Raw genomic sequence first — 22842 nt, 5'->3', positions numbered from 1 at the left:
GTCTCTCTGCAGAGACCTCTTGGGTCGCCAGCCATTACCAGCACCATAACCATGCATCCCCAGGTTTAAACAGCTCCTTTTGCATAGTGAGTCCCATGTCAGGGTGAAGACACCGCTAGCTTTCACCTTCTTCTTCCTTGAGGTTTTTCTTTTCACTATCTCTGTGGGCTTTAATTCACACTGCAGATTCTTCCTGGGTCTAGGGGACTCCCTTCCTTCTTTCCTTCTTGTCTCCCTCACAATGCTATATTCCAGCATCTGGATGATGACTGTCAGACTGTTTTCTCAGCTGCTTACCACTCCACCTTTTTCCTGGAAATCCTCTCTCTGTCTCTTATTTCTTCAAACATTTTGACTATTTGGTTTTTCAAAAAAGTTTTCTTGGTATCAAAATTTGGTATCAAAGTTAAGTCATTTTATTCTAAAGACTTTTAAGATGCTCTCTAAAACTATTGATTAAAATATATGCTCGTTGTAAGCCCCTCATGCATGGTTTATTTATGAATAACATGAGAAGTTTCCGGTTCATACATTAGTAATAGGTATTTGAAAAAGGAAAACTCTTTCAGAAAATTGTTATTCGTTTTTGTTTGTTTTTGAGACAATGTTTTGCTCTGTAGGTGTAGTTCACTTTGAATTTACTGTGTAACCCAGACTGATCTTGAGATCTTCTTGTCTATGTCTTTTGACTTGTGGGATTACAGGCTTATACCCAGCACCAGTACCAGGCTTTTTTTTTTTTTTTATTTTTTAATTTTTTGAGACAGCGTCTCTCTTTGTAGTCCAGGCTGGGCTTGAACTCACAGAGATCCTTTTGCTTCAGACTTTGGTGTACCACCATGCTTGACTTTGCCTTGTAACCTTTACATATAGATTTCTGTGCTTCAGTGCCTAGGAGATCAGCTGTTGGGAGTTAGAGGTTTTTAGAGTCATCTTGTTATCTTGCTCTCTTGTTTCTTTTGTTTTTGTACTGTGAGTTGAAAATCAGTTAAGCTGGATAAACTATCACTATTGTGGAGATCTCATTATTAATGCTCTCTCCCTGGGATGTGTCTTTGTGTTTGACTATGTTTTGGTGTTTATACCCCTATTCACCCTGCTCAGTGTAATAGATTCTGTTTCTGTGTTGCAAAGAGAGAAGAGGTTTTGATTATATCATCATCTGTAGAATCCTCCTTACATAATTAAAACATGTTTGGTAGATCCACATTCCACCCAACTCCTGCTACCCCTTCAGGAATACAGTGGTTTGATCCTTGTTGACAAAAAGGCTAGGATGCAAAGATTGAGGAAAGGACTGAGAAAGAAAAATGAAAATATAGCTCAGAAAAGAAGAAGAAAAAAACGGAGGTAAAATAAGTTAAAGTAAGGAAAGAGGCACTTTGTGATGATATTTTTGTTGTGTTGGGGTGAGCATTGCTGCTCCACTGGAATAAGCTGCTAACCAGGATCATAAACTCAGCACCAGTTATGAAATAAAGGGACATAGTTATTAAAAAGGAAGATATTTTATTTGTAAGGAGGAAAAGACACAAGACAGAAGCTGCCCCTTATGCAGTGAGTAGCCTAAAAGTGGCTCACTTTGCTTTCTTGAGCAGCACATACACTAAAAGTGATTTGCCAAATAAACATTACTGGGTTATGGATTGCTTGTGTCTCTGGAGTTCTTCTTCTTCTTTTTTTTTTTACATTTTATTTTAAAGAAGGTAAAACTATAATAAAACAGAACAGTGCAGATCAGAAGAAAACAATGTAAATGACACAGATTTCAAAGCAAGACAACAGGAGATCACCACTGGTTATCATATTGTCTCTTGTTTTCTAAATAGTTGTCCATATCTTCACACACAATGAATTCATACAAAACCAAATAGTATTAATCTGATCAGAACAGAATGATGAAGGCATTTTAGGCCTTCAAAACCAGATGATAGGGAAATCAACAACGACTCCCATAATGTCTCTTGTTATCTTCAAAATAGCTGTGCATACCTTCATGTATGATGAAATTAAACAATACAAAATAGCCTAAAATCACTCTGAACAAAGAATAATAGTATTGCTGGATTTCACAGAGTGACACTACGGGATCAGCACTAGATACTATAGTGTCTCTTTTTTCTTCAAAGCAGCTGTTCATTTCATCATGCATTATATAATTGATTCTCATAAACTGTTTAGGAGAAGTTCTACGCATGTGTAAGTCTCTACATGTATACCTATCCTTTTTGTATTAGAGGGAAAAATGACAAAACACAACAAAACAAAACAAATTCCTAGAAAAACATGAAACAAAAAAGACAAATAACAATAGCAAAGAGCCCAAAGCACTGACAATATCTGGAGTTCTTCTTATGTCAAACAAAAATTGACAAAAATAATGACAAAGTAAAATGTAAGGTAGAGGGAGAGACTGATTCTGCAGAGTGAGTTTGGGCTGAGTAAAAGAGGAAAAAACAAAATAAATGCACATTCTGTAGAAAACAGTGTGAAAAGAAAGGTAGGATAGCAGACTCTTCATGGTTCCCCTCTTTTATACTGGCTAAATCTCAAAATCCACAATAACATCTACATACAGTTCCTGAGAGGCAGTGCTGGCTAATGTCAGGTCTCGGCCAGCATGTTGAATTCTCATGAGAAGTAGGGCTTTGGGAACTGTTTGGTGCATGTGTAATTAACAGGTCTTGCCTATTTCTCAACCAGTTTTGCCATGCCCTGATCTCCTATCTTAGTATGATGTGAGATGTAGGAAGCTATGCAAAGGATGACACTGATCAATAAACTGGTAGAACGGTTGTGTTTGGATTCCCTATGCATTCTTTTGTGGGGGTTGCCTCATAACAAAGAAACTTTGAAAGCTAATGTGCTCTTATTCTTTTTCACTTACATGGTAAAATAAGATTCAGAAAAGAAAGATAGGAAGAATAAAAATAAAAACTAGCATGAATTCAAGGCCAATTTGGGTGATATAGTGGGTTCAAGGCTAGCCTGAACTACAGAGCAAGACCCTTTCTCAAAACAACCAAAAAACAACAATAAAAACAAAAATAAAAATAAAAATCTTTTCCCCTAGTGGCTTGGTACTACTCTCTTGGACTTGCGTAATGTTCTCTTACAGTGTTTTGTACAAACTCATTTCTCAAAAACTACCAACATTTTGAACTGTAGACTGATTTTCCTGGGTTGCCTTTGGTTGTCTCCCTAATAAATCCTTTTCCTAGACTCTTGTTTTCTTTCCCAAAGTAGTTCAGTTTTAGGCCTTGCTTAGACAGTGTGTTTTCTCTACAGACCTTTTAACTAAGTTCAGTTTTTTCTTCTGAACCCCCAGTATTTTTCTTTCTTTTTTAAACACTCTATCCTAGACCACCAGTCATGTGGTAATTGGTACTTTAACATTTCTAAAATCCAGTTAGCATCCAATTAAGTTTTTAATTGTCAAGTGTAATTGTCAAGTGTCAAGTGTCCAGTCAATTACAAAGGATCTGGTTGGTGGTATATAATCCTAGCACTGGGAAGGCTGAGGCAGTAGGATCACTGAGTTTGAAGCCATTCTAGATTATATAGTGACTTCAAGGTTATAGTGAGATCTTGCTACAAGATCTCACTTTTATATACACGTTAAAAAATGTAAAATATTAAAAAGGAGCAATAAGAGATAAATCAGAGAGTAAAAGAAATTTATAAGGAAAATGAAAGCAAAAAAAAAAAAAAAGCAGCAGAAATATACCAAAGTAGAGAGTTCTCAGGGTTGGCAGGATTGGGTTAGATTTGTGGATGTGACTAACAAGATGCTTTGTCTTTTGATCAGAAAGTTTCAACTGGTGGGAGTAGGTAGGAAACAATGGAGTGGAATTGGTCAAACACTAGGTCTTTCACTGACTTCTGGGGGAGCATCTTCCTTTCCAGTCCTCTTCCCTCCATGCTGTCTTCTCAAGTATGTGAGTCAACTTCTTCCACTCCTCTGATTTTGGGCAAGGCTTGCAACCGTTTCTGTCTCTGTGCCTTCTCTGTGTTCTCTGACCACACTTTTCATGGAATTCTGTTAGCCTCGAATTCAGTGGGTCCTGAAGCTTAATAGGGAAGGCCTTTTCTCTATGGAAGTCTGTAAAGTCTAGCAGCCAATGAGAGGAAACTCTCCCAGGCCCTTTGCTCATTGGTCTTGTTCTGTTTTGGTTTTTTTTTTTTTTTTTAATTTTTTATTTAAGGAGAAAAGAAAAAAAAAAAAACAGTGAAGGGGTACAAGTTATACAGATTTACAGCAGAAAAAAATGCACAGTAGGAAATCACTAGTTAATGGATTACATATTGCCATCTTAGAAATAATTGTTCAAGTCACAAAATTAAAGCTTGTAGAGTGGACATTCCAACAATGATACTGCAAACAGTTCTGTTCAATGATCCAGTAAAACTCTGTGATATCATTTTCTATCTTATACACTTAAATATACATGCAGTTATATAGTTTAGAGCACTTTCTTTTCCTCGCTTTTGTACAATGACTATTACACATTTTGGGTTTCATTGCTCCCACGGTTCTTATTGCTTTTTTGGAAGAGAGTAAAACCAAATGTGACATAACAGAACAGAGTCAATCAAATCAAAAGGGTGGACATAATAGATAATGTAAAAGCATAATACAAGGTGATCAACAATGGTTACCATAATGCCTTCCGCTATCTCTAATAGAATTGCATATATCATTAGTTGTAATACAATTGAACAAAACAGTAAAGAACAAAACCGACAAAACCAAAACATTGGAGACATTGTAGGTCTTCAAAAGTAGATAAAAGTCAACGAGAATGGGCGTTATAATGAATCTCATTATCTTCTCAGCTGATGCCTAAACTTTCGAACCTGATACTATCCAGCAAAACAGAATAGAGGAACCTCAGTCAAAAACAAGATGGTGAGAGTAATACAGGGCTTCAAATCGAGATAATAGAAAGTCAAAGTGGGTTACTATATTATATCCTGCATTTTTTCCCTTTAATTAAACGGATAAAAATAAAAAAGTAAATAATGAAGTGGAGATTGAGAAAAAAGAGGGCATAACAGCGAAACAGGGCAGATCAAAACATAACCATTTAAGCAGAATAGTGTTTCACCACCAGATAATTCCGACCCAAAAGTAGTTACCATATAGACTCTTTCCTTGAAGTCCTTGAGTACAACTTCGTATACTGTAGCATTAAGTATATCAAAACAATGTAAAACCATTTAAGAGAATGACAGCATTATAGAGTACTTAGAATCGACTAACAGAAAATGAACAATGGTTTCTGTATATTCTCCTTGTCTTTAAAAGGTTTTTGCTTATACTATCATACATAATAAAATCCAATAAGATACAACCTGTTTAGACCAATGGGGACAGAAGAACAAAAGCTAGATGAGACTTCAAAACAAGATGGTACTAAATCAGTATTACCTATTAAGATGTCATTTTCTCCAAAATAGCTGTTCCTATCATCCAATCTTCTCTGTCTCATTTCTGTTGAGCTCTTTTTCTGTCAGTAGCTGTCAGTTTGTCTTCTTCATTTTGTTCTCTGCTCCATTCGTTGTGGCCTCCCCGCCACTATTTCTGGGTTCTTTGTATTTTTCTTTTTTTAGAATATCCTGCAATACTTTCTGTAGGGTTGAATTGGTGGTTGCAAATTCCCCCAGTTCCTCTTTATCCTGGAAGCACCTCGTTTTTCCATCAATTTCCAGGGACAGTTGTGCAGGATATCTCAATCTTGGCTGGAGATTATTATCTTTCAAAGCTTGAATTATTTCCCCCCATGCTCTTCGTGATTTGATGGTTTGTGCAGAGAAATCTGCTGTAATTCTGATGGGTGTTCCCTTGTAAGTGGTCTGTTTCTTGTCTCTGACAGCTTTTAATATTCTGTTCTTGTATTGAATTTCTGGAATTTTTATTATTATATGCCTGGGTGTTTCTCTGTTAGGGTTGTAGGTAGCTGGGGTCCTGTATGCCTCATACATCTGAGTATCTTTACCTTTTGCTAAATTAGGAAAATTCTCCTGGATTATTTCTGTGAGTAGCTTTTGTAGTTCACTTGTTTGTGTCCCTACTTCTTCTTTTATGTTCTTAATCCTTAAGTTATGGCTCCTCTTATCATCTTCTTGTCTTTGTATTATTGCTGTTTGTTTCTTTGTTATTTTTAAGAAGTTTTTCATTTCATTCTCCCATATTACAAGTCTGCCCTCCAGTTCAGATAGTCTGTCCTTAGTTTCTTTCAAGCTGTTATGCCAGTCTTGGATAGACTTCTTAATTTCTTGATAGTCCCTTTGAACCTGCTTCACATACTCAATGCTTTCTCTGTTTTCTCCATCAAGCAATTCTCCCCTCTTTTTCTGTTCCTCCATTCCACCATCTGTTTTTTCCTGGGTGGTGCTTAGCATTTCTCTAACTATTCTGCATACTTCTAGCTTCAGGTCGTTGATAACTTCATTCCTGTATTGGTCTATGAGGCTCTCTATATGGCGCTTAATGTATATTGGTGCGGTGTCCACTATTGCCTGTTTCTCAGAATTGGGGGCCGAGGAGCCTTTCTTGTTGCTTCCCTTCCCCATATTTTCTGTTCCTTATAAAATGCAAGCTTACATAGGAGGCCCGGCTTCCCTGCCTGTCAGCCACAGCCTGATCAAATTGCGCTGGCTAGGTGTTCCCGCCCACCGCTGCGCACCAGGAGTTGCAGAGGAGGCAGCCTACGCGGGAGTCAGTCGCTCCTCCGGGCCACCGTCAGGCTCTGGGATCTGGGTTAGGCCAGCCTACTGAGTCCGCCAGCAGCGTCACGCAGGCCAGGCGCTTTTCACCAATCCCGCCCGAGACGGGAATGTGTGGCTGGAGTCGCCACTGCGCCCCGCTCTTACAGGACTGCCCGAGCCCAGAAAGTCCTCCGCTGGAGTCAAACTGTGGTAGGGGGTCAGTTTCTCTCACTCACCTCGCCACCAGTCAGTTTTCATGTACGCCTCCTTGTCTGTCCTGTTTTCGACTCCGTTCGCAGACTCCCGTTCCCAGAGCTTCTGCGTGTCTCTCCTTGCCGAGCCGCAGTGGAGGCAGCCAGCCGCCGGGCGGCGGGAAACCCAAATCGCGGTTTCCAATGCGCGGGGTCAAGCCTCCACACCGAGTCTTTTCTGTTCCTATTTTAGCGCCAGGACTGTATTCTAAGTTGGTTTCTCTCAGCCCAGTTCGTTCCTGAGTCAGCAGAGCATATCTCTACCGGTTCATGTCTCCTTAGTCCGCATCATTCCTGGCCTCTGAGCCGAGGCTTTCAGAGAGCCTCCAGTAGTTGCTGTTGTCTGTCCGCCATGTTCTCCCGGAAGTCTCTGTTTTGGGTTTTTGAGACAGGTTTTGTCTATGTAAATCAGACTGGTTTGTACTCACTGTGTAGACCAGATTCCAAACTCAGAGTTATCCTCTTAGCACAGCCTTCTGAGTGTTGGGATTATAGGCATATTCCACCATGCCCAGCACTTTTTGTCTTTTAAAAAATTTGCCTACGAGCATCTAGATTTTTATCTTACTGTGTTTCTGAGTACCTGCAGATCCTGGTGAGTGACCTCCAAACAACTTGAGTGTTGCTAGTTGTAATCTGCTGTCTGATATATTGATATAGGAGGATGAAACTCCCAACCTACTAGATGTCCGGTACGAGTTCATGTTTTCTAAAATTGAGGAATGAAATTTAGAAACAACCGAAGTTAAGAGCAGAATATGTATATTGAGAGAAAGAAAGCTTCTGTCTGAAAGAGAGGGTCCTGAATGGGTTGCCAAAGACTCTGTCTTTTCTAGGGATTTTTATAGCGCAAAACCACAAAGCAAGGCAGGTCTAAAGTGACAAAAACATGAGAACTCACAAAGTGGGCATGAGGTGGGACAGACCTATAGCCAACCAATAAGATTAATTGCTAAGGTAAAATTGATTAAATCAGGGACAAATGGGGAAGTGAATCTTAGCAAGCAGGTATGCATAAAGAGCAATGATTCTTCCTATAGGAGGTTGAGTTGGTGACTTCTGGCTTCCTCAGGGTGGAAGAGACCCATTTATTTATTTATTTATTTATTTATTTATTTATTATTTTAAAGATAGTAAAATCCAACAAAGTCAATCAAGACAATGCGGCAAAATTGGTACAGAACTTCAGAGCAGGATACCGGGAAAACAATAATAGTTACCGTAGTATATCTTGTTTTCTTCAAGATAGTTGTCCATTCTTTCAGAAATAGCAAAATCAAACCCAAAATAAAACATACTATAAAACCAATCAAAACAGAATATTGAATAAAGGAAAAACAATCAGAACAAAGCAAAACAGTGAAAACAATATTGGACATCAAAGACAAGATAGAAGGAAATCTCCCATATTTGCTATATTGTATATTGCCATCCTCCCAAAGGATGCTCAAACTGCTGGTCCCAGGTCAGCATAATCAACCAAACAACTATCAACTCAGGCTGTCCATGGGACCATCTGGTTAACGGGGGTGAGAGGTGAACCATGTTTGATTGTGCCAGTAGGCTCACAGGAGGTGCTGACTTTTCTTTCCCTGGATTGTGTGTGGCATGCACAGCTTACCAGGAAAGCTGGCTAGTTGATTTGGTTGGTTCCCCAAATCCCAGCATGGCTGATTCTTGAGAGACTGTGACTTTTCTCTTCTTGGAACATGTGTGGGCTTGCACAGCTTACCAGGAAGGCTGGCTAGTTGATTTCTTGGTTGGTCCCCCAAGTGCCCGCATGGCCAATTTTTGGGAGATGCTGACTTTTCTCTCTGTAGAGACCTGTTTAGAGTATTAATTCCTGATGCTTATCCTTAGGAAGTATATGGGTACATTTGATTTATCTTTTGGCTTGAGGTCTGGCCCACATTGGAAGGGTCTGTCTCCCACTTAATTGCAAGGCATCTAGCCTTCTGCCCTGACTCTGTGAGGGCCCAGCCCAGTCCGACTACCTATAATATTTGTCTCAGTTCCCTGTAACAGTATCTGTACATTCATTTTTGAAAGTTAAGTTGTCTTATATTTGCTTTGTAGGAGGGGTGTATGTGTGTGTGTGTATATGTGTGTTGCTGTGGGCTGAACCCAGGTTCTAAGCATATGAAGTGTGCTAAGCATATGTTTACCATTGATCTATATCCTCAGCACAAGGAGTTATCCACTTATTTTGGTTATAATTCTTTTTTTTTTTTTAAATTTTTCCCCCCCTTTTTATTGGTACTGGAGATCGAACTCAAGACCGCCTGCTTGCAAGGCAGGTGCTTATGCCGCTGAGCTAAATCCCCAGCCCCTAATTCTTTTGACAAATATGTATGTATATAACGTTAGTAATCTAATTCCAGTATAAAGCTTGTTTTACACTCTCTGAATCATGAGTTTTGATGAGCAGAAGTTCTCAATTTTAATGAGGCCCAGTTTATTAATCTTTTCATTTATGGTTAGGGGAAACTTCATTTTATCTTAAACATTGAAATGTATGATTCTCTTTTATCTTAATCTCCTTCTTTCTTTTAACTTTTTTAATTAAAAAAATGTATGATCCATTTCAAATTAATTTTTATATCTAGTAAAAGGTAGGGTTCGGGTTTGTTTTCCCCTCCCATTTGGTTAAGAAATTGGGGTGGGAATTTAGCTCAGTGGCCTAAGCACCTATCTTGCAAGTGCAAGGTTGTGAGCTCGATCCCCGGTACCAAAAAGAAAAGAATCGGGAAATTTTGGGCTGTGCTGACTTGCTCAATACTATATACTTATTGCTTGACACCATAACAGGCAAGTGATAGATACTGAATAAATATTTTTTTAATTTTGAAGTTAATAAAGTACAATAATACAAGACAGAAAAAAGCCAATTGAGACAATGCAGTGAAATTGGTATAGAACTTCAGAGCCGGATACCAGGATAATGGTAATAGGTACCATAGTATACTGAATAAATATTTGCTGATTGAAAGAATTTATAAAAGAAAAACTCACAGAAAGCCTGAGCAATGTTGGTGAGTAGAGTTAAATTGTTCGGAGTTGCACAGCATGCTTGGATAAACAGTATGCCAGAACTGAAAATGTTTTTGTAGAATATTACCAGCTTCTAAATAATCTACTCCCTTCCATCATTCTAAGTTTGTCTAATGAGGTGATTTTAGTCACTGGATATGAGGTCTTTTTGTAAAATTTGTGGTTAGTTGTTAGGGCCAGTTTTCTTTTTTTCTATTGTCATCATTCATGTATTTATTGGAAACATTTAATGAGAATCTATTATTCTTTTTTTTCCTTTTTCTTTTTGAAATAAAATGGATTTAGGATTTGCTGTTATTGTGTCACATTTAATTATTTTTTGAACTTTATGCGTAGCCCTTCAGGTTCTGTAATAGATATCAATATAAATTTTGTATCTAATAAGTTAATATAAAAGGGTGGCTATAAAAGGATCTCTTTCATTAAATTGTTTATTTCATTTAGATGTTAAATGATAATTTTACCATGTTTTTGATTTTTTTAGAGATTGTTACAGAAGGAAAAAGGAAAAAGTCTCCATCTTCTGACTTACATGAGGTATGTGTTAGTTTTGCTTTTAACCTATTCATTTGGAATTACTGATATTGAAAATATTTTGCTATTTTTCCTTTTTAGTAAAAAGAAAACATTGTAAAAATTTATGTCGGGAAAATGTTGAGTTGTAATTAATGGAGGGTTAACTAAGATTACTTTTCTGGGAATAGCCTTTTAAAATATTTCTATTTGTATTTGTGGTGCTAGGGGCCAAACCTAGGGCATTATAAATGCTAGAGAAGTGCTTTACCACTGAGCTATACCCTACCCTACCCTTTAAAAAACCATTATAAGATGAACAGCATACTTTCTAGCCCTCATTTTAGATTTTATACAAAATATAACTTAGTCTCTTTAATGACTGAATATATTAGCATACCTCCTGTTCATTTATTAATAATGCTATATAAATATATGAATAGTAGTACTCATAGCATGTACTGAAAACTACTCTTGGAATATATTGTTTTAAACCTTTTTTTCTCATCTCTGTAAACCAAGGGAAGCAAAACAAGCAAAATGAAATTTTTTGTGTATGTAGCAAGTGTTTTAAAATACTTTCTCTTTTTTCAAGAAAGATAATCTTTTCCCCTCTAGAATTTTGTGATTTAAATGCATTAATGCCCTGATTTATATAATCATTTGCCAGATATTTTTCTTGGAATTATTTATGCACAGAGACCTTTAATTGGACCATTTTATATTATACCATTGTAGGATTTGACAAAAGGGAAAGAAATCAATCATAAAGGAGGTTAGTGAAGGAAATCAAGAGTACCTTAGAAAAACCACATAGAGAACATAGTTATAGGTAGTCTTTTTCTTTTTTTTCCTAAGATTTGCCGGGTGTTCTTTTTAGAATAACCCAGTCTCTTGATAAAGATGTTAATCCGTTTGTAAGGACTGAGTGCCCATGACCTAGTTACCTTTTAAAGTCCCTGCTTCCCTACACCTTTGTATTTGGCAATCAAATTTCAATGAGTTTTAGTGGGGACATCTAGTATTATAACACCTAGTTTTTAATGTTTTTTAAATGATGTTTTTAATTCTTTTGGGAAGATACCCAGAAGGGGAATAGCTGGGTTTAATGGGATCTCTGGTCCTAATTTATTGAGGAATCTCCACACTGATTTCCATAGTGGTTGCACCAGTCTGCATTCCCACCAGCAGTGGGGAAGTGTTCCTTTTTCCCACAGCCCCTCCAGCGTTTACTATTACTTGATTTCTTCATAATAGCCTTTTTTTTTCTGGGCTGAGGGAGAATTTTAGTGTTGTTTTTATTTGTGTCTCTTGAATGACCAGTAATGTTGAACATTTTTTCACGTATTTATTTGCTGTTTGCATTTCTTCATCTGAGAAGTGTGTATTCAAATCAGATGGCCATTTTTGGATTGGGTCTTTAAATCTGGGAGGACTGATTTTTTTTTGAGTTCTTTATATGTTCTCAGTAGTAATCCTTTGAGGTACAGCTGGCAAGCATTTTCTTCCACATTATGAGTTGTCTTTTCACTTTGTTAGTGGTTTCTCTTACTGTAGCACTCCCAGTTTTAAATACTTCTGTATTTAATTGAAAGGCTGAAGCAGGAGAATCACTATGAGTTTGAGGCCAGTCTGGACAACATAGTGAGTTTAAGACCAGCCTGGACTACACAGTGAGACACTGTCTCAAAAAACTGTTTCTTGCTCCTGCTTTTAATATCTGCAGTTAAGCAAAGTGCTCTGCTCTAGCTATTGTGTCCTTTATGCAATTCATGTGATATTCTATAATTAGAATTTATAGTATTGAAGCCAGGGTCTGTGAATGGTGTGAGCCTATAATTCCAACTACTTGGAAGGATGCTTGGGAGGATATCGTAAGCCCAGAAGTTTCAGACCAGCCTGGAGAATAATAGACAACATCTCCCCATTTCAACATTTTCTTTCTCTTTCTCACTTTCTCTCTTTCCCTCTTTCCTTTTCCTTCTTTTCTTTCTTTCTTTCTTTTTTTTCTTTGTCTTTTACAAACAGGGTTCCACTATGCAGTGTAGGCTTGCCCTTGAATTCATTTTATTGCCCAAACTGGTCTTGAACTCACAGTGATCTTCCTGCCTGGGGTTATGGGTGTATATCACTACATACAGCCTAGAGTATTTTCTTCATATTTCACAATATCTATTACATAGTTTAGTTATACTTATTTACACTTTCAGTTTCTCATACCAGAGAAAGCATATAGTATTTACACATGTGTCTGATTTACTTTATTTAATAGTATGGCCTCAAATTACATCTGTTTACTTAGAAATGTGTCAAGTTTATCCTTCTTTATGACTGAGTAGTATCTATTGCAGAAAAATACCACATCTTTTTTAATCCATTCATCAGTTGATGAGCATTTGGGCTGTTTCCAAGATTTACTTATTACAAACTGTGCTGCTGTTAAACATGGGTGTGCATATATAGTTGCAGTGTGATACTTTTAATTCTAGGAAGATACCAACAAGGGAAATAGCTGAGTTGAATGGAATCTCTAGTTTTAGATTTTTTTAGGGATCTCCATGCTGATTTCCATAGTCGTTGCATCAGTCTGTACCTTCATTGATAGTGGGTAAGAATTCCTTTTTCTCTATACCCCCACCAGCATTTGTTGTTGGTTGATTTCTTGAGTAAGACAGAATATCAATGTTTTAATTTGCATCTCTCCAATGACCAGTGATATTCAACATATTTTCATGTATTTATTTGCTGCTGTACTTCATCTGAGAAGGGTCTATTCATTTCAGGTGCCCATTTTTGGATTTGGAGTGTTTTGAGGATTCTTTTGATACCAATTTCCAGTTTCATTCCACTGTGGTCAGATAATATGCCTGGGATATTTTCATTTCCTTTGTATTAACTTAAGCTTGTTCTATGTGGTAGTATGTAGTCTGTTGTGGAGAATGTCTCATGCACATCGGAGAAGAATGTATATTCTGATTTTTTGAGGTAATAAAACACTCTATAAACATCTATTAAATGCATTTATTTAAATATCTTGTTCAGTTTTGATATTTGTTGAATTTTTTGTCTAGTTGATCTATCTATTTGTAATAGTGGGTACTGAGGTCTCCCTTTAGTATTGTATTAGTGTTTATTCAACTTCTTTTATCCATTAATATTTGTTTTATATAGTTGGGTACACCTATATTTAGTATATCATATTTGTGATTGTTAGCTTTTTTGTTGGACTGTCTGCTTTACAAGGATGTAGTCACCTTCTTTATCTCTTAATCAGTCTTGGTTTGAAACCCACTATGTCTCCAAATAGAATAGCCACCCCAGCTTTTTCACAGGTTCCTGTTGCATGGAGTATTGTTTTACATTCTTTGGCTTTCAGTCTATGAATTTCTTTTTAATTTTTTTTTTCTTTTTATCGGTACCGGGGATCGAACTCACGACCGCCTGCTTGCAAAGCAGGTGTTTATGCCGCTGAGCTAAATCCTCAGTCCCCTATGAATTTCTTTTTGAATTAAATGTATTTCTTGTGTGCAACATATTGTAGGATCTTGCTTCTTGATTCATTCTGACACTCTTGTTTCTTTTGTTTCATAAATTGAGACCATTAACATTGATGATTATAATTGATATGTATTGCCTTATTGTCATGTTATTTTCCTGGTATTGGCTTTGCTTATTTCTTCTTTGTTTAATTGCTTTTCTTGCCTTGTGGATTCAAGGAGTTGTAATACTTGTTACCTCAAAAATTATTTATACTTTGAATTTCTCACATAAAAGAATTTATGTGATATTTAAGTTTGTATGTATTATTTATTTCATTTAATGTGATCTCAAGTTTCATACATTTTCCTTAGAAATGATTGAAATTTATACATCTTTATTGTTGAATATATTTATGTATATATATCACAGTTGTATATTTATGTGTAAATGCCACATTTTCTTAGTCTCCTCATCTATTGAATATTTAGGTCAGCTTCAAGCTTTGGCTATTATGAATGGTGCTGCTATAAACATGAGTATGTTTGTATCACTGTGCTCCCACTGCCTCTCCAGCATTTGTTTTGTTTGATTTTTTGATGATAGACATTTTTCCCCCCTGAGGTTAAGATGGAATCTCATTATTGATCTAATTTGTATTTCTTAAATTGTCAGATATATTGAGAATTTTTTTTTTGATCTATTTGTGACAGGGTTTTGCTATACAACTCAAGTTGGTCTCAAATTCATAGTGATCATCCTGCCTCAGCCTCGAATGCTAGGATTATAGGTGTGCATGTCTACACCTGACTATTGAGCATTTTTTCATGTAGTTATTATCCATTTGTACTTCTGAGAGGCATCCATTTCAGTTGTTCATTTTTGATCTTTATTTTGGGAAGTCTGACTTTTTTGAGTTCTTTATATATTCTTGGTCTGTCAGAGAGGTAGTTAGCAAAATATTTTCCCATTCTGTTAGCTGTCTCATTGTATTGCTTTGTTTGGTGTGCAAAAGTTTTTTTCATTTGATATAATCTCATTTACTGATTCTGCATAGTATTTCTTGGCTTAATTCAGGTTAGTTTAGAAAGTCCGTACCTATATCAATCACTTAAAGAGTTTTATCTTACAGCAGGTTGAAGTGTTTCTGTTTTAATATCTGTGTCTTTGATTTCATTTTGATTTTATTTTGGTGCATGGTGATAGATATGGGTCTAGGTTCAGTCTTCTGCAGGCTATTTCTTCCAGTGTATGTTTTTGTCCATTTTGGCAAATACTAGATGGTTTTCTTCTTTTGTTATCTTTTTTGGTGACTTTCTTCTTATGTTGTTTCCTTAACCTGAATTTCTGTTTTTGTGTTGTTGCCATCCACTTTAATTTTAATTTTTTAATTTTAATTTTTTTGAGACAGGATCTTGCTACACAGTCCAAGCTGGCCTTGAACTCACATACAACCCAGGCACTCGAACTTGCAATGATCTTCCTTCCTCAATTATAATGCACTTTTATCGCTATATCTTTGTAGTATATCTTTTAAAAAAATTTTATTTAAAGAGAGATTAAACAAAACAAAATGGGTAGAAATAATACATACTTTCAAAGAAAAAATAAACAGTAAGAAATCACTAGTTGATGTTTACATATTGTCCTCTTACAAATAGTTGTTCAGGGTAGAAAAGTGAAGCATACAGAGTGGGGATTCAAACAGTGAGACTGCAAATGGTTCTATTCAACTATCCAACAAAAACTTGGTAATACGGTTATCAATCCTATACACTTAAACATATATGCAGTTATCCATATCTTCATTTATGTTAAATTAAACAAATCACAGCAGGCTAAAATCATTCTGAACAAAGAATAATAGTATTGCTGGATTTCACATGATAACACTACAGGATGCAGCACTGGGTACTGTAGTGTCTCTTTTTCTTCAAAGTATTTGTTCATTTCATCATGTGTTATAAGATCAGTTCTCATAAACTGTTTATAGGTTCTACATATGCATGAGTCTTTGTTTATTTTAAAGAGGGTAAGATTAAACAGAACAAAACAGAACAAGACAGATCATAAGGAAACAATTTTAAGAAATATAGATTTCAAAGCAAGTCCACTGGATATCTTCACTATCTTATTGTCTCTAGTTTTCTTCCAAGTAGTTGTCCTCATCTTCACACACATTGAATACATACTGAACATTATAGAACTAATCTAATCATAACAGGATGATGAAGACTTTTTAGCTTTTCAGGAGTTGACATTGGGGAAGTCAATAATGGCTGCCATAATGTCTTTCATTCTCTTCGAAGTAGTTGTCCTTATCTTTACGTATGCTGAAATTGAACATAAGACACTAGACTAACATCACTCTGAACAGTGAATAATAGTATTGCTAGATTTAATATCATAATGCTACAAGAATTAGCACTGGGTATCTTAGTGTCTCTTCTTCTTCAGAGTATCTGTTCATTAAATTGTGCATTGTATAATTTTTTCCCGTAAGCTGTTTAGAAATTTTCCCCATGTGTGAATCTCTACATGTATATCTATCCTTTCTGTATTGTAGGGGAAAAAAGATCAAAATAAGACAACAAAACCAATTCCTAGAAAAACATGAAATGAAAAAGACATATAGGGGCTGGGGATTTAGCTCAGCGGCATAAGTGCCTGCCTTGCAAGCAGGAAGTTGTGAGTTCGATCCCTGGTATCCATAAAAAGGAAAAAGGCAAAAAAAAAAAAAAAAAAAAGACATATAAAACCACAGTATTAGGTGAGCTAAAGTAGTTACTATACTATCTCTTGTTATTTTTAATAGAATTGTCCACATCATCAGACATAATATAATCAAACATAGCATTATATAGCTATTTTAATAAAAACACAACTTTGGAGACATTGTAGGACTTCAAAAACAGTTAATAATCAAACCAGAATGGGTATCTTATTACATCTTGTCATCTTCAGAGTAGTTACCTCTACTCTTCAACTTGATACTATCAAGCATACCAAATTCAAATAAAATCAGTCAAGGCAAAACAGCAGTCTAACAAACCAGCTTCAAATAAGATCAGTTATAGTAAGACAATGTAAGTAATACAGGGCTTCAGTTTAAGTTAATAGGAAATTAAGGATAGTTACTGTGGTATATCTTGCTATTTTTGGGATAGCTATCTGTGCTTTCAAATCTAGTATGAGTAGACAGACTGGAACAAAATAAAATCAAACTAAACACAGCGATAAGACTACTGTGGCTTTTAAATCCTGATACACTATTAACAATGTCCTCTGCCTTCCTTTTTTAGGCAGTTCTTTACCTTTCCCCTTCTTAGGATGCTTTGTATATTTTATGTCCCACTAGCTCGTTTAGTTTTTAGATTAAGGGGTCAACCCATTATCTATCTGAGTGGTGCTGAACCTTTTTACCCCTGAGCTTGATCTTGAGCTATACTATTTTACTTACTAAAGCCACAAGGTTTTCTTCCTTCTAGCTTTATAGATGTACACTGCACAAAAGTGTCATAACTTTCCAACCTATCTGCAGCTGCTGTACGAGTTGTCCCTATTTCTCTGAAGTTCCTTCAGCTACTTAGGGTGTGCTATGGCTGATGTCACATGGTCGGGACAGTTTCGTCCTTGGCTGTTGGGTCCCGACCAGGGGCGTAATTCAGCCCAAGCTGATTCCACCAGTCCTCTCTGAGCCAGGGGCAGCTGACTGACACCACCGCTGGACTCTGTCTCATTCTAAGATGTCTTCCAGCTGACCTCACCCGCCACAGGAGCCAATTTTCAGCACTCGCCTAGAATTAATGTAGCTCTCCACTTTGGCTCCACCCTCTGCCTCATCGCGTCCTTCTGCCAAGGGCCCAGGACCCACCACTTCCCGTTATTGGCAGCTTTGGCTTCAGCGCGACCTTGAATCGGCTGACTCCAGATGTGCCTAGCACAGGGCGGGAAGGGTCTCAGTGAGCACATCTAGCTCCAACCCTCCACTGGCGTTTCTCTTTCCTCTTCCTATTTTTGTTTTTCCTTCAGTTTCCTCCTGGGGTCGCGAGAATCCTTCTCCACTCATCCAGCCCTCTCCATGTTGTCCAATTCCAGCGTCTGAGCTGTTTTTTCCAGAGAGGCTCAACCCAGCTACCTAGCAAGCCACCATCTTCTTGTCTCCCCTTTGTAGTGTATCTTGAAATATGAGATTGTGATATCTTCTGTTTTTTGTTCCTCAGAATTGCTTTTAGTGTACTGGATTCATTTAAGGTCTCTTCTGGTTTCATATAAGGTCTTTTCTAATTTTATGAATGCAATTGGTATTTCCATTTAGATTGTATTAAAACAACATATCAGTTTTTGCAACATGCCATTTGGACAATATTGTTTCTGCTTATCCAAGAACAGGGGATATTATTCCTTTTTCTGATGTTTTCTTTGGTGTATTTTTCAGAGTACTATACTGTTCATTGTAGAGACCTTGACTTACAATCTCAAATTTGTTTGTGAAGGCTAGTCATAACTCAAGTTGGTTGGAAGTCAAGACTATTTTTCTCATAAAAAAGTGGGAATTCCCATAATGTGTTCTAAACTTCCTGAAATACTACTTAACTAACCTTTTCATAATAAAAAGGATTATATAATATAGGTAATTTACCAGAAATACCACTAATTTTCCTAGTGTATTCACCAAAAAGTTGTAAAATATGCCTAGTTCACCAGAAACAAAATTTTAAACTGTATTCACCATTCAAGTTGACATCTTTGGCTTGCTAAAAGGGAGGATGAAATAAAGGGTGACTATTGTTTGGAAGAAGAGTCCTCTTCCGTAAGAAAATCAGGAGTCTGGCTTACTAGTATTATTTTCATCCGTGGGAGAGTCTGTAGCCCAGTAATATAGCAGAAGATCCCAAACCCTTCCCCAGCCAGTATACTCCAGTTTGTTAGTTGCCTAGATAATAGTTCCAGTTACTTTTGTTTCATAAAAATGTCTGTATTTGTGATATTTAGCTGGTCACCATTATGCATATTGTAAGAACCAACCCTCAGGTGACAAGCCTTTCTGCCTCTGTACTTCCTGCTTGCTTATCCTATATAAGCCCTAGATCACCAGAGATCAGGGCCTGATATTTTGGGAATGATCCATTCCAGTTAGTATCCACTGATATAAAATAAATCTGCCTCCAAATGCTGAGTGTCATTTCACTGTTTCTGTTTGCTGGTGCATCTGGTGCATCAATTGGGTTGACCATCCATGCTGATCTCTTTGGTCACTCATTGTGTTCCTCATGGACGGAGCAAGGACTTCTCTAGGTCCTGATAGGAAGGCATGGCCTTGAGATTTCTTGAGTGCCCTTGGAGGTCTAGAGGAGAGTTCCTGGCTACCTGCTTGAGCAGCTCACATCAGATGCCAAGGAAGGAGGAGGTAGTCTGTCTGCCTGCCTTCCTGCTTGATTCTGGTAAGAGTCCCTGTAGTTCCCCCGTTAGTCTTGCTCAGCTTGAGCAGAAGGGGAGTCTGATCAACTCTTATTAGTCAGGAGTACCCTCAAGGGAGGGGAGTTGGAATCTTAAACCTCTGAGTCCATGTTGAATGAATGTGTGATTGAGTGGCCCTGACAGCATAAGCAATAGGCTGCTCCATCTGTGTATCAAGATTGGGAAGCACTTGTCATATTTACTGATTGAGCCCTTACTTGTGGCTCTGTGGCATTTGATGTACGACATATATGGCTAAGCTGCATCTAAGTCCCAGTGAGGTACACATGGAGGAGGACATGTGAATGATCTATCTCTGAGGGGTACTTACCTTTTGTCTGTTGTGACATTGTTCAAGAGCACACACACATTAGATGTTGGAGATGGGAACTAATTAATCAAAACCCATAGTCCCTGACTTCAACGAAAAACTTTTGTGGAATTAAAAATGAAACAAACAAACAAAAAAAAGAACCCAAACCACTCCCTGCATCTCAAAGAAAAACAAAAAGGAAAAAATAAGCCCATTCTTCCTGAGAATTCTGCCATGGTACTTACTGGCTGCCACAGTTGCTACCAACACCTATAGCTTTGCTCCCCACTCCCAACTTGTCTGCTTCCAGCCAATTGTACCAGTTCAAGTTTATTGCCTGCATTGAATCTTAGAGACTCCCTGGAGAAATGCCTATCTTGGTTAGATGGCGTCATCTAATGCCCATCTGAGATGACTATCAACAATTCCTTCTGAGTTCCACATTTTGACCAAGGAAACATTGTACTGTCAGCCCTGACAAATGAGTTGCTATGTTCTTTCCAAAAGTTTTCCCCACCTAGAAGTGTAAAATCAGTCAGGTGTGTCTCAGAGACATCAAAGAGGGGGAACAAAAAATCTATCAACCACTGTCACCCAGAAATCTGATTTTAAAAAGGCACCTGATGTCTGTAAAAAAAAAAATCCAGTCTGATGACCATACCTTCTGGCTATGAGTTACAAGGGCTATGGACCCAAAAAAATAAATGCCTTGTCTATGAGACACAAAGAAGCCTCACTATCAAGGCCCACCTCAACCTGAATGTCTCCTCACCCTGCCAGGCCTGAATGAGTAAGACAGACTGAGAGTTATTAAATTGGGTGCTGAGAGCCTGTGGTCATTACAAGTGTTGGAGACAAATCTGTGACTTTCCTGTTAGACAATGGAACTGAACTTTCTGCTTTCAAAAGCCTCCTCTGTTAAAAAGTTCTAGGAAGAGACCTATTCCTCAAGTTAGAAATGATCATCTCCTTTGCACCAACCCAGTCAGTCTCCCTCTCCTGTACCTGCAACTTTGAGTGTTCCCCAAGAGGCAGATGACACTCATATCAGTTTGAGGCAGATAATTGCAGTCCTGAAATTCTGACAACTCTTTTCCCAGAGGTATGAGCCAAGATTCACCTTTGGGCCTGGCCATAAACCTCGCTGCCTCACCATGACCCTGTTGCTGTCAGATGTCATGGGAAACAAACAGGCATCTAGCCACACATCAACCCGATAGACTGTTAATCATCTTGGGCAAGATCTCTGTGCCATTAATGCACCCATCACCTTGCATTCTGCATTTCCCATTTCATTCACCCTTTTTGGACTGTTTCTCAATTGCCACAAGGGTTTGGGAACTCTCCCACTGTTTTGAGGGAGGTCCTTGCAACAGATTTGGATTATCTTCTCGCCAGGACAGCCTAATTCTCTGTCCCAGCTCTGAGCATAAACAGAATGTTTATGTATGGACTGTCAGATTGCTATGCTGTGTCAGTCTTTTGTTATCCATAGCCTGCTGGTTCCCCTTCCTGAACCTAAAGAATGCCTTTTTTTTGCTTTCAATTGGCTCCTGTCATCCAGTCCTTCTTCACAATTGACTTGGACTTGTTTCTTCTTGAAAAAGCACTTCTGGTTAATGACACCCAAGCCGCCTGTTGGAAAGACATGAGAGCTCTTCAATATCTGGCAAAAACTGATTAAAAGAAAAACACTGCAGATTTCTCAGAGCTGCTGGCTTTATAGAATCTGAATCTTTGAGTTCACAAAAACAATGCTTATTCAGACTATCAACTCTTGGGAGCATCCAGTGGGCTACCTGTGCAAATACTTGAATCTGGTCACTAATAGCTGCCTCCCTGCTTTGCCTCTTTGCTCTAACAGCTACTATTCTGATCAAGAAAATTGACAAGCAGCTTTAGGCCAAGAGCTAATTGTCCAGGTGCCACATACTTTACTGGATTTGCTAAATAACTAGTACATCCTGTTTACAGATGGATGTAGCACTGTTAGGAATGAAGTCTGACAGGCTAGATGTGCTGTGGTCATCTTGAACAAAGCTGTTTTGGCCAAATCTGTGCTGTAGGGTAAACTGCTTTCTGCTGCTGTTTGGAAACCTGCCACCAATGATGCAAAATTATTTGATCCATAGGCCTGAGTCCCCTCTGGGGATCTAATTGATTCAAACATCAACCCCAGACAAAAAAATTTACCCAATACTCCCAGAATATCAGAGGCAAAGACCTGCTCCTACCATTTGTTTTGTAGGCTGTGGCTACAGTGCTGGCTCCTGTATTCTTGTAGCCAGATCAGGTTTCAGTGTCTGTGTTACTGTCCCCGACCTCAGGCAATATAGTGGACTCTCTCCATTTAAAATATATAGATTGATTACACATAAATAAAACGTTATGGGTTATAAATAGCTAGTAGTGCTCATATGCACTTACTCAGGCTAGCCTGAGACATTCCCTATCCACACTGAAAAGACAACAGAAGTTTATAGGGTCCTGCTACCAGCTATACCTATAGACACTCTTATATACACATATAACTCAGGTACATATTAACTAACTCCACAAGTTTCAGAAATCCAGCCTTAAGATCCACTGGAGCATTATCCTGGGCCAGATAGCTCAATTGAAGAGACAACTCACTTGAAAAGAGAGCACACTCAAAGCCCTGCTCTCGTCACTTCAGATGCTGACCAGTCCATGCATAGCTGACACCTGAAGACACTGTTCACAGGATTGCTCCATATCCACTCACCTTGATTTTTGTAATTTTTTCAGGCTGATTACTCCAGTCTTTGCTTTGCCTTAGCTTATGAATGGTTGCCCCTACTTTCTACTTTCAGAAAGTGTAAGCTGCTTACAAATGATAAAGATTTGATGAGCATCTAAGGTACATTGAACACTGTCCTAGATCAGATTAACTCCTTCACTCTCTTGCTAGAGTAGTGTTACAGAGCCACTTCTACTTGGGCCCTGTCTTGAAAGATCACACATAACATGCCCAGCAAATGATTGCCAAGGAAACTAAAAGAGAGGAGAAATGTAGGAGAAGATCCCTGGGCAGTATTACCTGGG

At 37.8% G+C, this 22842-nt stretch overlaps 1 protein-coding gene across 10 annotated transcripts in view; it reads left to right on the top strand.

Annotated features, from left to right (window-relative positions):
* Window positions 1-22842, top strand: part of Senp7 (SUMO specific peptidase 7) — a 202390-nt gene that overhangs the window by 27105 nt on the left and 152443 nt on the right. For all 10 annotated transcript variants that reach the window (XM_063224873.1, XM_063224874.1, XM_063224875.1 and 7 more), the window contains exon 2: window positions 10498-10550. In XM_063224873.1, coding sequence (XP_063080943.1) covers window positions 10498-10550 — 53 coding nt within the window. The remainder of the gene's footprint in view (window positions 1-10497; window positions 10551-22842) is intronic.

The sequence above is a fragment of the Cavia porcellus genome, unplaced genomic scaffold (genome assembly GCF_034190915.1).
Source record: "Cavia porcellus strain 051 isolate PalLab524CR breed Dunkin Hartley unplaced genomic scaffold, mCavPor4.1 scaffold_15, whole genome shotgun sequence".
In the NCBI taxonomy this organism is placed as follows: Eukaryota; Metazoa; Chordata; class Mammalia; order Rodentia; family Caviidae; genus Cavia; species Cavia porcellus.
This window is presented reverse-complemented; position numbering and strand designations above follow the sequence as displayed.